Source organism: Myxine glutinosa, chromosome 10 (assembly GCF_964187855.1).
Source record: "Myxine glutinosa chromosome 10, kmMyxGlut1.1, whole genome shotgun sequence".
Lineage (NCBI taxonomy): Eukaryota > Metazoa > Chordata > Myxini > Myxiniformes > Myxinidae > Myxine > Myxine glutinosa.
The window spans coordinates 52,236,739-52,252,195 of record NC_136270.1 but is presented as its reverse complement, the minus strand read 5'-3'; the positions used below and the strand labels follow the sequence as shown (position 1 = coordinate 52,252,195).

Sequence of the window (15,457 nt, the reverse complement as noted above, 5' to 3'; positions counted from 1 at the left end):
TCACCCGTTGGCGTATCGAACTCGCCGACTTCTGCTACACCATCAAATACCGCCCGGGGAAGGATAACCTGGTCGCTGACGCCTTATCGAGGCCGGCCACTTGCGCGGGGGTTGTAACTTTGGAGGGGCTGCGCACTTTGCACGGCACTATGTGTCATCCCGGGGTAACGCGCTTCGCGCATTTTGTGCGCGAGGGCAATCTGCCGTACTCGATTGAGGACATCCGCCGCATCTGCCGTGATTGCGCGATCTGTGCGGAACTCAAACCGCGTTTCTATAACCCCCCTATGGGGACACTCGTTAGGGCTACTAGACCGTGGGAGCGCTTGGCGATGGACTTCAAAGGGCCGCTGCCAATGTCGAGCAACTCTCGCTATCTGCTCACTATCGTCGATGAGTATTCCCGATTCCCCTTTGCTTACACGTGCGGGGATATGTCGGCTGCCACGGTTATTCGGTGCCTGCAGAATTTGTTTTCTATGTTCGGGTATCCGGCCTACGTGCATACCGATCGGGGTGCGGTGTTCCTGTCCCAGGAGGTGAGGGGCTACTTGCTCCAGCATAATGTCGCTTCGAGCTACACCACCCCGTACCGGCCCCAAGCGAATGGACAGATCGAACGCTTTAATGGGATTATATGGCGGGCCGTCATGCTAAGCCTTCGGACCCTCGGCCGAGGCCTCGATAAATGGGCGTGGTCCCTACCTGCCGCTCTAAACTCGATCCGGGCTCTCCTATGTACTGCCACCAACCAGACTCCTCACGCACGACTGTTCCACCACCCTAGAAGCTCCGGCAGTATCCAATCTTTACCCAGCTGGCTCGCTGAACCGGGGCCCGCCTATCTCAAACGAGCGGTTCGCGCTAGCAAGTACGACCCCCTTGTTGACAAGGTGCAGGTCCTCCAGGCTAATCCCGAGCATGCTCGTGTGTTAACGGCGGATGGCCGCGAGTCTACTGTCTCCGTACGCCATCTCGCCCCATGTGGGGACGACGACAGGGATATCGACGAACCCGTCTACGAGTCTATGGACTCTATCGAAGCTTCCCCTATGGAACTACCACTGTTACTCCCGTCGTCCCCCACTCCCGTGCCCGAAGGCGCAGGGGCGCCCCCTCCGACTCCAACCTCCGGCGGCTATTCCGACGCGGGGGACTCCGGGCTTGGGGACGCCGTGCCCGGTAGAGTCCGAACACGAACGGGCAGGGAGGTTCGCCGCCCCGACCGCTACGGGTGGACCGACTGACGTGGATTGACGTGACCCATTCGTTTATTGCTGATGCTTGCTTGCAACCTGCCGAGCGGCAGTATAGTTCTAACGGCGGGGAGAATGTAGTGAAATTATACCAAGGTGAACCCAGGGTGTGCTCGCTACGGAAGGGGCGTCTATAAGACCCGGGACAACCGGGGCGTGCGGACACTCCAGCGGAACTCACTGTGACATAGTCCTGTAGTTTGAATGGTATGTACGCCCCTAAATGCTGCGCTGACAGTCCTCTCTGTAGGACCATTGTTATATTGAATCAACCATTGCTGCTCATGAAATGCTCTGATTTTAATGCCTGTTGCATGCATGTATTCTTACAGGATGTACTACAGATCTAAATGATATTAAACCTACCCAGAGGTCAAGTCGTGTCTGAGCTTGATTTTCACGACAAGCAACACGTAGGCCACCTGTAGTATTAGTTATGTCATAGTATGTGTAAGTATAGGCCATTTCCCCTAGTAACATCTGCGTTGTGTAAAGATATGAGTTTAGGTCCTTTCATTTTGCGTCCACCCTCCAAGTTCCACCTCCATGGGCATAATTGATCCCGCGCCCCATTTGGCTGATCCCTCAGTTTGTTACGCTTTGGCTACCCGCAGCATTTATTCAGCATTCGCTGCCCTTTGTTCGCTCGCTAGTCGAGTAACACGAGGTAGGCCTGAGAGGGAGGAGTGCGGGGTCGGGGTGGGGCGGCGTCAAGGCAGCGCTTCAGAGGCGATGACGGTAAGGGCCACCAGCCAACCAGGGCTCTAAGGGCATGGCGTGATAGGGCGTGGTAAGGCGCGTCTGGTAAGTGATATAAGGTTCGCGGGGCGTGCCTATAAAAGTGATTGCGAAAAGTCCTTGAACAGGACTCGTTGGGAAAGGAATTACCAGGAGGACTTGCATGAGAGGACTTGCACAAGGGACTCGGTCAGCACTAGCGCTGGAGAGCACTTGTTACAAGGAACACGAGAGAGAGAGCACGAGTGAGTGGTGAACAGGACTCGACTGAAGCAGCGCTCGCTTTGGGGGCATTGCGCTATATCTCAGTATTACGTACGCGCCGAAAGAAAGGCAGCCAGACGCGCCGGTGGCGAATATCGCCTATTCAGCCACGCAAGTGAACGCGGCAATAACCGCCAGTGTTAACCGCCAGGGCCCAGACCCTACCGTTTGCCCCGTATTATCCCGTGTGCGCCAAACAACACACAGATAGCTCCTGCCGTCTCTACTTACAAATCTGCCGGGACGAACCGGAGGCCGGAGGGAGCTGCACGAGAGCCATCCCTGGACGTGGTGAACATCATCCTGCAGCTGCAAACCCCGTGTGAGTGTGTCTGTGTGTGAGACGGGCCCGTTTGTCCTGGGGATTAAGTTAAGACTGTTTTTAAGGCTGCACTGTGTCCTCTTTTTCTGGAATCATTGTAAATAGTGTAAATAAATCCTGTTATTCCTTTCTTCCCAATTCGATCGCCTGTGTGATTTCTCCATTGGCTAAGCGTGGTACGAGTAAGATCACTAGAACCGGGTACACCAACTAAACGGCACGGATTGCATGTACGCACCGCTCGGCGTCTCAGCACGCGTGATTCGTGCGGGGCTTATTTCCTCGTTTCTGGGCAGCGCGAGTAATTAGGTAATAGTGATTCTAGTCCTACGACCCTATTTCGCGCTGTCCGGGAAGGACGTCATAGGTCCCGGGTCCCGTCGGCCAGTCAAAGACAAGGGGACTAATCCCCCCTTGGCAAGGGGAGAAGGCCGGCGCTGAGATCCGCAACAATACCGTATTTTCCGGTGTATCAACCGCGGTTTTTTACCGACGGGAAAACCCTAAAAAAGGGGGTGCGGTTGATACACAGTAACAGAAAAATTTGTGCATTGAAAAACTGTGATATCAACAGGGACGTAATCTTTATATTACTTTGGGGTTGCGGGGATACAATGATGAATGATCATCAATTACGTTACTAAGGTAGGTTCAACGCCGATTACTGCTGCCAGTCAAAATACAAGAAAGTTTGAAGTTTGTAATATTTGATTTTTCTATGCGTGTTTGTGAAAATGTGTACTTTCACTAGTCCTCTTTGAATGACAGGTCACATAGTGAATAGAGTGTGCTAAATAAAGACAGGATTAAGTCACAAAACAAAAGCATCAACATGGTAAACAGGATGTTTTGCATGGGACATTATGACGTACCTATTGTCTAACCAACGCCGTGGTAAGGCCACATAAAAATAAAAAGTTGTTGAGCGTACTTTTTTTCTCAAAAGTTCGGGTAGGGAGGGAGGTTTTTATTTATATATTTTATATTTTTTTCCTACTTTCCATTGAGTTTTGTTGACATGGAAAAATATGAAATAAAGACTCCTTTCTCCTCAAAATGATTTTATTTCTTCATTCATCGGGTTCCATCCTGTGATCCGTGGCCGTGTCTGCAGCCAACACAAATTTGAGAAATGAGCCAAGAGTCTTTGTCACATCAGAAACTTTGCAAGCTGGTGAAACTTTCGTCATGTCAGTTTTACTGGGGCCGGCGAATACTTTGACAAAAGTACCGCGTGTATCGTCAGGCAATGGCTCCATATCCCCATCATACTTGCCGTCTGAGAACTCTGCATAGAAGTCCGAGATTGTAACATCCAACTCGATATTGCACGCAAACCAGTCCTTCACCGTCTTGGAAGAGCCCTCACAGGCTATTGATGCGATCACAATAGGCATTTCAAGCCGATTCTAGAACGAATCAATACAGATTTCAGCGGGAAAAATCTCACACAATAGCCGCCATGAATGGCCAACGTAAAATGGGTGAAGTTGCCCGAGGCACTTGCGACGCTCTGCGCAGCACGCACTGTGCATGCGGTGCAGAACGGCGCCAAATTTGAATGTGAAAAGATCGTTTTTTATGATTTTTTTTCAAAAAAAAAAAAAAAAAAGTTTCGGGTCGGGTGTGTTTCGTAGGGTCGGGCGGGGACGATCAACAACTCTTTTTTTTTATATCTGGCCTAACCTATTGAAGTCAGCTTTGATGCCGCCGCATGGGCTGGGTGAATGTATAAAACGGAGAGGTCAACGGGGAGTTTCACCATTCGTTCTATCCTGTTCGAGCTATCAAGACCAACATTCACCATTCGCTTCTATCCTGACCAAGACCAAGCTTCACCATTCGCTTTTCTATCCTGACCAACACCACGAGATGGCACCGCGATCATTCACAGCAGCTTTCAAGCTCCGTGCCTGCAGGTTTGCGGAAGAGTTTAGTAATCGGGCGGCCGGCCGACACTTTGGAATTGACGCGTCCGTCATTAGACGCTGGCGGACTAACAAGCAGACGCTGGAGACGATGCCGAAGAAGAAGAAGGCGAGGAGGGGCAAAGCAGCCCAGTGGCCGGCATTGGAGGAGAGACTGCTAATGTGGGTGAGAGAGAAGCGAGCCGAGGGACACGCCATCGCGACACTAGCGTTGCGACTCCAGGCCCGCCTCATCACCAGGGAAACAGGGGTCGATGACTTCACGGCCAGTACGTCTTGGGCGTACAGGTTCATGGGTCGTCATGGCCTTTCCATTCGCCGGCGAACCCACATCGCACAGAGTCTCCCTGATGACATAGCAAAGAAGACTGCTAATTTTCAGAAGTTTGTGATCAAGTTCCAAAGCAGCACTACTATCCCCTAAGCCATATCGGCAACGCAGATCAGACGCCGCTGACCTTCGATGTGCCTCGAGGGACCACCATCTCGGCCAAAGGTGACAAGTCGGTGTCCATCACTACAACGGGTCATGAGAAAGATCGTTTTACGGTTATGCTAGCGCGCACCGCTGATGGGGGGAAAGCTGCCGCCGTATATCATCTTCAAGAGGAAGACGCTACCAAAGGATAAATTTCCTCCGGATGTAATCGTTCGTGCCCAGGCCAAGGGGTGGATGGACCAAGCGCTAGTAGATGACTGGCTCCGCGTCGTGTGGGGGAGACGAGTTGGTGGGCTTTCGCGGCGACGGAGCATGCTCGTCCTCGACGCCTTCCTTTGTCACAAGACAGAGGAGACCAAGTCAACGCTGAGGGGGCTCAACACTGATCTGGTGATGATCCCGGGTGGCATGATGTCGCTGCTGCAGCCGCTAGACGTTTCAGTCAACAAGCCATTCAAAGACAGTCTGCGGCGCTGTTGGTCGGAGTGGATGCTGTCGGGGGACAAGACCTTCACCAAGACTGGGAGGATGAGGAAGGTGGACCTCCCGACGATCTGTAGCTGGATACTGAAGGTCTGGGAGGAGTTGCCGGCAGCCATCATCGAGCGGGCCTTCCTCAAGTGCTGCATATCTAATGCCCTTGATGGCACTCAAGATGACATCATCTGGGAGGATGAAGTGGCAGTGACCGACGATGGAGAAGAGGATAACGACGACGATGATCTTGCCTACCCAGACTCGGATGATGATCTTCGTAATGTCTTCCCTGAAGAAACAGACGACGAGGAATTCTTCGGATTTTAAAGCCTAAACCCAACGGCCATTTTCCGACGATGGAGAAGAGGATAACGACGACGAGGATCTCGCCTACCCCGACTCGGATTGGACTGAAGAAACGGATGACGAGGACTTCTTCGGATTTTAGAGACTAAACCCAACGGCCCTTTTCAGGGCCCCACATTGGCAAGAGCCAAAACCCAACGGCCCTTTTCAGGGCCCCACATTGGCAAGAAAGAATAATTATAATGTTTTTTTTATTCTCTTTCAACTCATTTCATGTATTTTCACTCTTTCTCTGTCTTCAGTTTCTCTTTCCTTTCATCATATTTCGCTTTCCATTTTATTTATTTATTCTCTTCTCTTTTTTAAATTTTCCTGATTTTTTTTTTTTCCCCCTCGAAAATCTGATTTAAAAAAAAAAAATTTTTGAAGTCGAAAATCGGGGGTGCGGTTGATACACGGGTGCGGTTGATACATCGGAAAATACGGTATGTTGTACGTGTTAGCTCATGTGCAAGCCTAAACGTAGTATACAAAATAGCCCATCCACAACCTTTTGAGATATCATGCTCACAGACTATAAACAGAATGGCACTGTATTGGAGCTATACCACATTAAGGGGCCTTGCTGAGGGACAATTTTTCATTTTCCTGGTTTTACAAAGCACAGTGGACAAACTCACAATAAATGCAAAACAGAAACACTCACGATAAAAAGGCCAAGCCTTCTTTGATGGACCGTTGGCGATCAGACATCAAGGAATCCATTGCTGCCATAGCCTCAAACTGTTGGGATAAGGAATATTTGGTAAAACTATTTAAATATGCCAGGGAATGGCCAAACAAAGAATGATTCTCCCAAATGCAAACAAACAAAAAGCACAACAAAGACCATGTGATACCCTGCAGGCTGCATTCGTCACTTCACATGGGAGTCATGGCAATTTGGATGAATGTAAAGTCAGGTTTACACAGAGAAAATAATGTTTTAGGAGACCGGTTGGTGATTAAAGAGGCAGTCCTTTAGATTACATGCTGGCTACAGTGACCAACTCTGTGCTCAAAATAAATGCACCCCATTAATGTCCCCAAATTGATCGTACAGTTCAAAAAAAAATTAAAAAAAATTAACATCTAGTTATCCAAACATTCCTATTCTGCACGGCTCTGGCAGACAGCTTGGTTGCAGACTTTACCCCACCCATGCAGCATGTACAAGGTCTACCTCTTCCTCTTTCAACCATACCCAACATGGTTGATTTCTCCAGACTTTCCTTCACTAGTTTACTGCATGATGTGTCTAAATGATGTCCAAATGATGTGTCCAACATGATGATGTGTCTAAAGAATGACAGTTTCTATTTTAGCATCAGTGCTTCTAATACACATGGAAGTCCAATTTCTTCAAGCACGATTTCATTTTTCTCTTGCAATCCATGGAATAGTTAACATTCGTCTCCAACACCCATTTCAAAACTGTTGTACACCACTCCTTTCCTATTCCATCTCCAGGCAATGCATCACATCATCTCCGGGCACTGTAGTGGGCTCAGCTATGACACGCGCTGAAAGGGAGTACTCAGTTTTCACTCTGTTTGTTGTTTTCTTGTTTGTTTGTCCGGGTGATATCTCAGCCATCCTTTGAGGTAGGAAGCTGAAGTTTGGACACAATAGTGAGCACGTGCTTTGGCAAAAGTGGTATTTTTTGTTTTTGATTAATTAATTAATTACTTAATTATTATCGATTTATTAAGGACTTATTTATTTCCTTTCTCTTCTGGCCATTATCTCAGGCATCTTTTGAGTTAGGAAGCTGATATTTGGACATGACAATGACCAAGTGATTTGGCTGTAAAGAGTATTTTTGATTTATTGATTAATCAACTAATCATTTATTTATTTTCGATTTATTACTCGAGTTTCAAGAAGTTACACATTCGGATGAAGCAGTGGTGGTTTAGGTATGCTATTAGCCATTTGATTCAGAAATTGATGAATTTAAGATTAATATTTATTACCTCCACCACCAGAGGTGGATGGAGGTTGTGTTTTCACCCCTGCCTGTTTGTCTGTCCATTTGTTTGTGAACAAAATATCTCAAAAAATTAAGGACGGATTTTGACGAAATTTGGCAGAGATGTAGCATATGTGACTAGGACGAATCGATTCAATTTTGGTAAACATCCAGATCCGGCAAGTAGAATTTTTAAAGTTACGTCTTCACCATTGGGAGATTGGGCCAAAAACGACACAAATCAGGATGTCTCAAAAAGTTGTGGCCAGATACAACAACAACAACATGCATTTTAAAGGCCATTTTTCCCTGCCAGAGCGGGGGTTAGCCTTGTGGTCCCCATGACAATCTTCTCCATTTTGCCCTATTTTCTGCATCTCTCCTTGTTAACCCCCATGCCCGCATTTCTTCTTCCACCATCTTTAGCCAAGTCTTTCTCGGTCTTCCCCGTCTTCTACTTCCTTCTACATTCATTTCCATCACTCTTCTCAACCAGTCACTTTCATCCTTCCTCAACACATGCCCAAACCATCTCAACCTGTTCCTCTTCACAGCATCAATCACAGGCTCTATTCCCATCATCTTTCGCAATTCATCATTTGTCTTCCTCTCTCTCAACGATACTCGGCACATCCGTCGAACCATTCGCATTTCCACCCTTTCCAACCTTCGTTGCTGCTCTACGTTCATTACCCATGTCTCGCTCCCATAAATCATAACACTTCTCACACATGCAGCATACACCTTTCCCTTCAGCTTCAACGACACTCCCCTCATCATCAGCACGCCACTCAATTCCCGAAACTTCTTCCATGCACATCTCACTCGAGCAACCGTTGCCGAGTCTGATCCACCTTCTCCATTCAGCATGTCTCCGAGGTAGCAAAATGTTTTCACACCTTCCAGCTTCACGCCGTCTCCAAGATCCAACTCAACATTTCCTCCATCTGCAGCTCCCTCTGTGCACACCTTACATTTGAATGTAGCTGCCACACTGGTTAATGACCCTCTCAGACCACTACATTTTTGATGAACCCACTCAGCGCACATTGTACACTGAATGGAGTTCACTCCGACACCCTTCCTACACACAGCACAGGGCCACTTCCCAGTTCTTTCCACCTCACCACATGCTTTACCACTTGCCATCACCTTCGTCTTTCCGATATTCACCTTCAGACCTTTTGTCTCCATACATTCCTTCCACGTGTTCATCTTTTCCTTCAGTCCATCCATACTTTCCGCAATCAACACCAGATCATCTGCATACAACAACTCCCACGGTAAACCCTCCTTTACGTTCTGAGCCAGCACCTCCATCACAGCTACAAATAGTAGTGGACTTAGTACCGACCCCTGATGCACTCCCAACTTCACCTCAAACTCACCACTGTTCCCGTCCTTCGTCCTTACAGCTGTGCGCGCTCTTTTGTACATTGCCATCACTACTCTGATCAACCATTCCTCCACTCCTAACTTCCTCAATGCCCATGTCAATACTTTGCATGGAACCCGATCGAATGCTTTCTCCAGATCAACAAACCCAAGAAACAACTTCTTCCTCTTCTCCATGTACTTCTCCTGCAACTGCCTCACAATGAAAAGCGCGTCTGTCGTTCCTCTTCCTGGCATAAATCCAAACTGCATTTCGTCGATCTTCACTTTCTTCCTTATCCTCCTCTCCAACACCCTTTCCAATACCTTCATTCCATGCTCCAATAACTTTATCGCTTCCAACACATCGTTCATATCCAACACAAATACTGCATGGCCGGATGATTTTGATTAAATGTGATTCTGTATTGTGATTTTCTGATCTACTCTGGGATACAAAACGTAAACTGTTCACGTGGCGGAGGTATGCTCTCTACTGAGCGGTCCGACAAATTACCCAAATGTACCCAAATGTAAGTGAATTTACCTAAATGAAAGCACAATGTACCCAAATGTAAGTCGTACTACGTAAAGGAAGGTTATTTTATGCAGTAAAACGTTACGGTGTGCACAGCCAGGCCCATAGGGCAATGTGTATGGCCCATAGGGCATTGTGCATTTTTTTCTGCACCAGATTATAGTTGTTGTTAGGGTTAGTTGTTGTTAGGGTTAGCGTCAGTTGTTATCGTTAGGGTTAGGGTTTGTATCAATTCTGATACAAAAAATAAGAAAGTAGGGTGTAACTTTGATCAAATATTTATACTTCATTAATGTCTAGGCTCAACATATGTGGGTAAACTTACCGCCACCTTGGTCGCTTCAGCACGGATTCATTAATCCTGCAGATGTATACCGAGTTATGTCCCCCTGGCCGAAAATGGCTGCCACCGATCGGGCCGGTAAAATTTGTAAAAATTTTGTTCGCATTCGTTTTCTTGGACGTCAAGAAGCACACCGTAACGTTTTACTTCATAAAATAACCTTCCTTTACGTAGTACAACTTACATTTGGGTACATTGTGTTTTCATTTGGGCTGGTTAAATTTTTTTTCCTGTTTATCATCACTTTTTTTCAAAAAAAAGGAGGGTTTTTTTCCAAAAAAAGGAAAAAAAAAAGAAAAAGGAGGCGGGAGGGGGTTTTTTTTGTTTTTTTTTCAGAGTGAAATTTTAATGGATTATTCAACGCACAATACGTTTTTAGCCACGTCGCAGACGCTGCTCATAGAGTGCCCTCTGCTGTTGTTCTTCTTCTTCTTGTTCTTCTTCTTCTTGTTGTTGTTCTTGCAGAGAAGACAAAACCTCAAAGCTCCACCCATTCTGGGAACCATAGCTCCACCCATTTTGGGAGAGGCTTCATATAAACAAATATCCACCATTTTATTAACTCGCATAGCTTTGAGGCCTGTTTTGTAGGCCCGTGGTGTCTTCCTCTCTCACACAGTTTTATTTCAAATCAAATTCGATATATCATTTCATTTTTCACAGTCGCTAACATAGTTTTAGACTCGGTTGAAAAAAAACGGGAAGAAAATCCGATGAAAGTTGCCCTTTATAGAACGAAATGAATTCTCAAAGGCCTGTAACTTCAAGACCATTGAGATTTTTTTTTTTTAAATCGCGGCATGGTCAGTCATACACCGCCCGAAATAACAGACGGGAAAATGCCGAGATATATTAAAAATTCGTCCATTTGATGACAATCGTCACGATGAAATATTTAATTTAAACGTCGTCACAATAATGTGGAGAGAGGAGCATAGCTTCGTTCACGTGTCGCCACATCCGGGAAATTGCCAAGATATATATTTTTTTAAATTGAGGCATGGTCAGCCATACACCGCCTGAAATAACAGACGGGAAAATGCCGAGATATATTAAAAATTCGTCCATTTGATGACAATCGTCACGATGAAATATTTAATTAATACGTCGTCACAATAATGTGGAGAGAGGAGCATAGCTTCGTTCACGTGTCGCCACACACGGGAAATTGCCGAGATTTTTTTTTTTTTAATCGCGGCATGGTCAGTCATACACCGCCTGAAATAACAGACGGGAAAATGCCGAGATATATTAAAAATTCGTCGCCACACACGGGAAATTGCCGAGATATATTTTCACTTTGCACAAAAATAACATCAAGTAATCGAATCAATAGGATTGTCCTGTGCCTATAACATCGACGTTATAGGCACAGCTGCATCTAGGCATTGTGTAACATCGACGCGGCTTTTGTTTTAATTAAAACTTTTTGTACTTGTTTTCTTAAATATACTCTGTCGGACATACATGATGAATCATGTTATGATTTATAAACTAGTAAACCTTCGTATGTACGCACTGTTACGATTCAAATAAAGAAAATAAAGAAACCTATGTCACATTGAGTTCTGTTTACTTTTAATATTTGCTGATACATATAATAATGGTAGACCAAAACGTCGGCTTTTAAGAATAATGTCCGGTTGCCATACATGTATCTATCAGCAGCTATTGTCATAGCATTCATAAATATTTGACGAGAATTCCTCGCCACGAAATATCACTTCATGGTACCGATACATGCATATTGAGCAGTTTGGTAGACATGGAAGAGGACATAAACCACATCAAAAGAATGTCTGATTCGCGTTTATACATCTATCTATCAGTAGCTACTGCTATTATAGCACTCATAGATGTATCTATCTATCTATCAGCAGCTACTGCTATTATAGCACTCATAGATGTATCTATCTATCTATCTATCAGCAGCTACTGCTATTATAGCACTCATAGATGTATCTATATAACAGCAGCTACTGCTATTATAGCACTCATAGATGTATCTATCTATCTATCAGCAGCTACTGCTATTATAGCACTCATAGATGTATCTATATAACAGCAGCTACTGCTATTATAGCGCTCATAGATGTATCTATATATCAGCAGTTACTGCTATTATAGCACTCATAGATGTATCTATATATCAGCAGCTACTGCTATTATAGCACTCATAGATGTATCTATCTATCTATCAGCAGCTTCTGCTATTATAGCACTCATAGATGTATCTATCTATCAGCAGCTACTGCTATTATAGCACTCATCGATGTATCTATCTATCAGCAGCTACTGCTATTATAGCACTCATAGATGTATCTATATATCAGCAGCTACTGCTATTATAGCACTCATAGATGTATCTATCTATCTATCAGCAGCTACTGCTATTATAGCACTCATAGATGTATCTATATATCAGCAGCTTCTGCTATTATAGCACTCATAGATGTATCTATCTATCTATCAGCAGCTACTGCTATTATAGCACTCATAGATGTATCTATATATCAGCAGCTTCTGCTATTATAGCACTCATAGATGTATCTATATATCAGCAGCTGCTGCTATTATAGCACTCATCGATGTATCTATCTATCAGCAGCTACTGCTATTATAGCACTCATAGATGTATCTATATATCAGCAGTTACTGCTATTATAGCACTCATAGATGTATCTATATATCAGCAGCTACTGCTATTATAGCACTCATCGATGTATCTATCATCACCTACTACTACATGTAGTGGCAGCGCTCGTTTAATTTTTGACTAGGAATCCACAGCAATAATGATCACGTGAGGCTCTCCCGTTTGCCGATGGTATTTGGCTTCTCCTTCAGAATACCAACTACTTCTTGAACTTCCGAGTGGGCCTCTTCTCGGCAGTACGACTCTTACTGCAGGTACTGCAGGTACTGCATATAGGATATGACTCATCTGTGGTACTCAGCTCCTCAACACAGCCACACAAATAGCACACATCTTCATAGCCAGCCGTGTAGTATGGCTTCTCTGTCGCATCGTTGCATGCGAGATTGCCTTTGGCGGAGACATTATTGAAGACGTTTGCCTCATTGGTCTCCTGCAGATCGGCGAAGTTCGAGCACATGTAACTTGGCTCAGACAGTACGCGAGCACATACAAAATTCGAACCTGTTCCACTGAGCGGGAACGGATTTTACTGACTTCGTGAGCAAAAAAAACGAACAAACTTTTTTTAGGGGCCGATGACTTTTATGGGGCGGGCGGCGATGATAAACAGGAAAAAAATTTTAACCAGCCTGGGTAAATTAACTTACATTTGGGTAATTCGTCGGACCCCTACTGAGTGCCATTCTAGTTTGAGATGAAAATACTGGTTAATATTTAAAATGAGCGTATCGCTCTCATGCATCAGGATCTTGGAGAACTTTTAAATGCTCAGTGCACATATAACTATGAAGCAAAAGTTCCCTTCGTTGCCTCTGCGGAACGGAATTCGATTTATAGCCACATTTGTGGGGTTCTGTTATCGGACTATATGTGATGTCGAGGCCATCCTCCTAGGCCCGAGTGAGAGAGAGAGCACTCAAACAAGCTCACTCGTAGCATGTCGAACCAATTCCAATTCCAGAGTCTAATCACTGGAGGAAAAATAAAAATAGGGGATTTGCCTACCTTGCAACAGAGGGCACAAGTTAGAATACGGTAACCCAGATAGGCAGAGCGATGCTACCTCAGCCTGTCAGGCGGAACTGTAGTGCACACAGTGGGATCGTTTATATTGAAAGCGAGACAAACGAAACCGGAACCGAACACCGGGACAAAAGCAGGAAACTCGGCAGAGTCACGACAATCACGAAATACTCACACCGAATGTAGAAGTCGACACACACCACACAGGCCAAGGCGGAAATAAGCGGGAAAAAAACGTCAAAAAAAATAATTAAGACTAGAAAAGGAGATAAGAATCTTAAAACGGACATCATAAAAGTTATAAATTGGTTTCGTTAACGTACCTCAATTTGCGTCCAAGAGAACAAACAAACCTCGCCCGGTAAACCAACAAATCAGCTCTCCGAGGCTCCGAGGATGATGCACGTAACGGCGACTGGGCGGTGTAAAAGGCGATAAAATCCAGGCGGTGTTGTGTTATTTTTTTTAAATCAAAATTGTACATCGAATTAAACATCATGTTACAAGTGTACGTGGATTTAGCTACGAGGTAAAGCTGCATTCGCCTTTAAAAATTTCACTTTATATTTTAGTGAGAGAACGCTCGGAGTAAATTTTCAAACTGGGTCGCGCTTACAATAATTTTCCTATACCGACCCATTTTAGACAGATTACCTGTAATATATATCATGCCTGTTCGCTACTGAAGAACACGTACCCAAACAGATATAACATTAACAACAGCAATTAATAACAAATATGGATGGAAATAACCTCATATAGTGTGCAGTGACCTCGGCTTGAGTTGCGCAACACAACCGGAAATGCTCTGCCTCTGACAGTGACAGTGACAGCTATCCGGAAATCCTCTGACGTCTGTGAGCTGGGCGGTGTTCAGTTACCAAGTTTCTTGTAGATCGCTCGCCAAGTGGCGCAAGCAAGTGGCGAATGGAGTGCTTGCACTCAAGCAAGCACTCCATTCGAAATAGGTGGTATTCATTGAATACTTAACTAGCGCAGGTGTGTTTTTCTTTGATCCAATATGGCTGTCAGACCACGTGACCGATGACATCATAAATTATATTCTCTAATATATTTGTTGTGTAGATCACGCTCAATAAATTTCAAACTGATCACATTAAGTGTTGTCCCTGTCGAATTATGACGTTATAATTAAGGCACATATGACGTCATCGTATTCATAGAATACTATCGAATCTCCTGTGTCACACAGCATTTCCATGTAATTCACTCTTCTTTCGTTATTTTACTTCGTTGTCTCTATGGCGGTGTAACAAAGTCAGTTTTGTAGGCGGTTTATAATCCCGGTTCGTTTTGATTTTCTTTCTCTTGGTATCAGGCTTTTCTTTCAGAAGTATTAGTTTAATCAAGCAACACCCGAACTAAATGAAATCTCAATATCTGTATAAATATTGGTCTGAACATAGCCAAGCATACTATTACTAATAAAATCGAAAGAAATAGCCGATTTCTAGCGGTTTGCATCATACTGCGTCACTTCCGGAAGATTTGTAACGTCACGTGATACAAGATCGGCGATGGCGGTGAACAGGAATCATGGTCAGGCCGGTGGCGTCATCGTAAACAACAACGAACCGTATGTACACGGGAAGTTTGAGTATCCCGTTTCTGTGATTATTGGGCTTTTTAGGAAGAAACCTCCATGTTTAGCTTGTATATGATGAGGCTGACATGTCTGTGCTGTAGTCCCGATGTAAAGGGAGTGCGATTGTTCCAGAGTTAAGTTTCTGACTATCGGATATATTTGTAAGTGGGAAG

The 15,457-nt window shown here is 45.0% G+C and overlaps 2 protein-coding genes across 4 annotated transcripts in view; one reads left to right on the top strand and one right to left on the bottom strand.

The window, feature by feature from the left end:
* Positions 1–14,094, bottom strand: part of ZC3H7A (zinc finger CCCH-type containing 7A) — a 147,257-nt gene extending 133,163 nt beyond the window's left edge. The window contains exons 1-2 of one of the 2 annotated variants that reach the window (XM_068127650.2): positions 14,002–14,094; positions 6,437–6,513 (exon numbers count right to left, since the gene is read on the bottom strand). In XM_068127650.2, coding sequence (XP_067983751.2) covers positions 6,437–6,504 — 68 coding nt within the window. In that variant the 5' untranslated portion in view covers positions 6,505–6,513; positions 14,002–14,094. Of the gene's footprint in view, positions 1–6,436; positions 6,514–13,660; positions 13,749–14,001 lie in introns of those variants that run through there. The other variant, XM_068127651.2, reaches the window with a different exon arrangement.
* Positions 14,095–15,180: 1,086 nt separating this feature from the next.
* WBP2 (WW domain binding protein 2) overlaps positions 15,181–15,457 on the top strand; it is an 81,327-nt gene continuing 81,050 nt past the window's right edge. For both annotated transcript variants that reach the window (XM_068127649.2, XM_078785658.1), the window contains exon 1: positions 15,181–15,275. In XM_068127649.2, the coding sequence (XP_067983750.1) occupies positions 15,217–15,275 (59 nt within the window). In that variant the 5' untranslated portion in view covers positions 15,181–15,216. The remainder of the gene's footprint in view (positions 15,276–15,457) is intronic.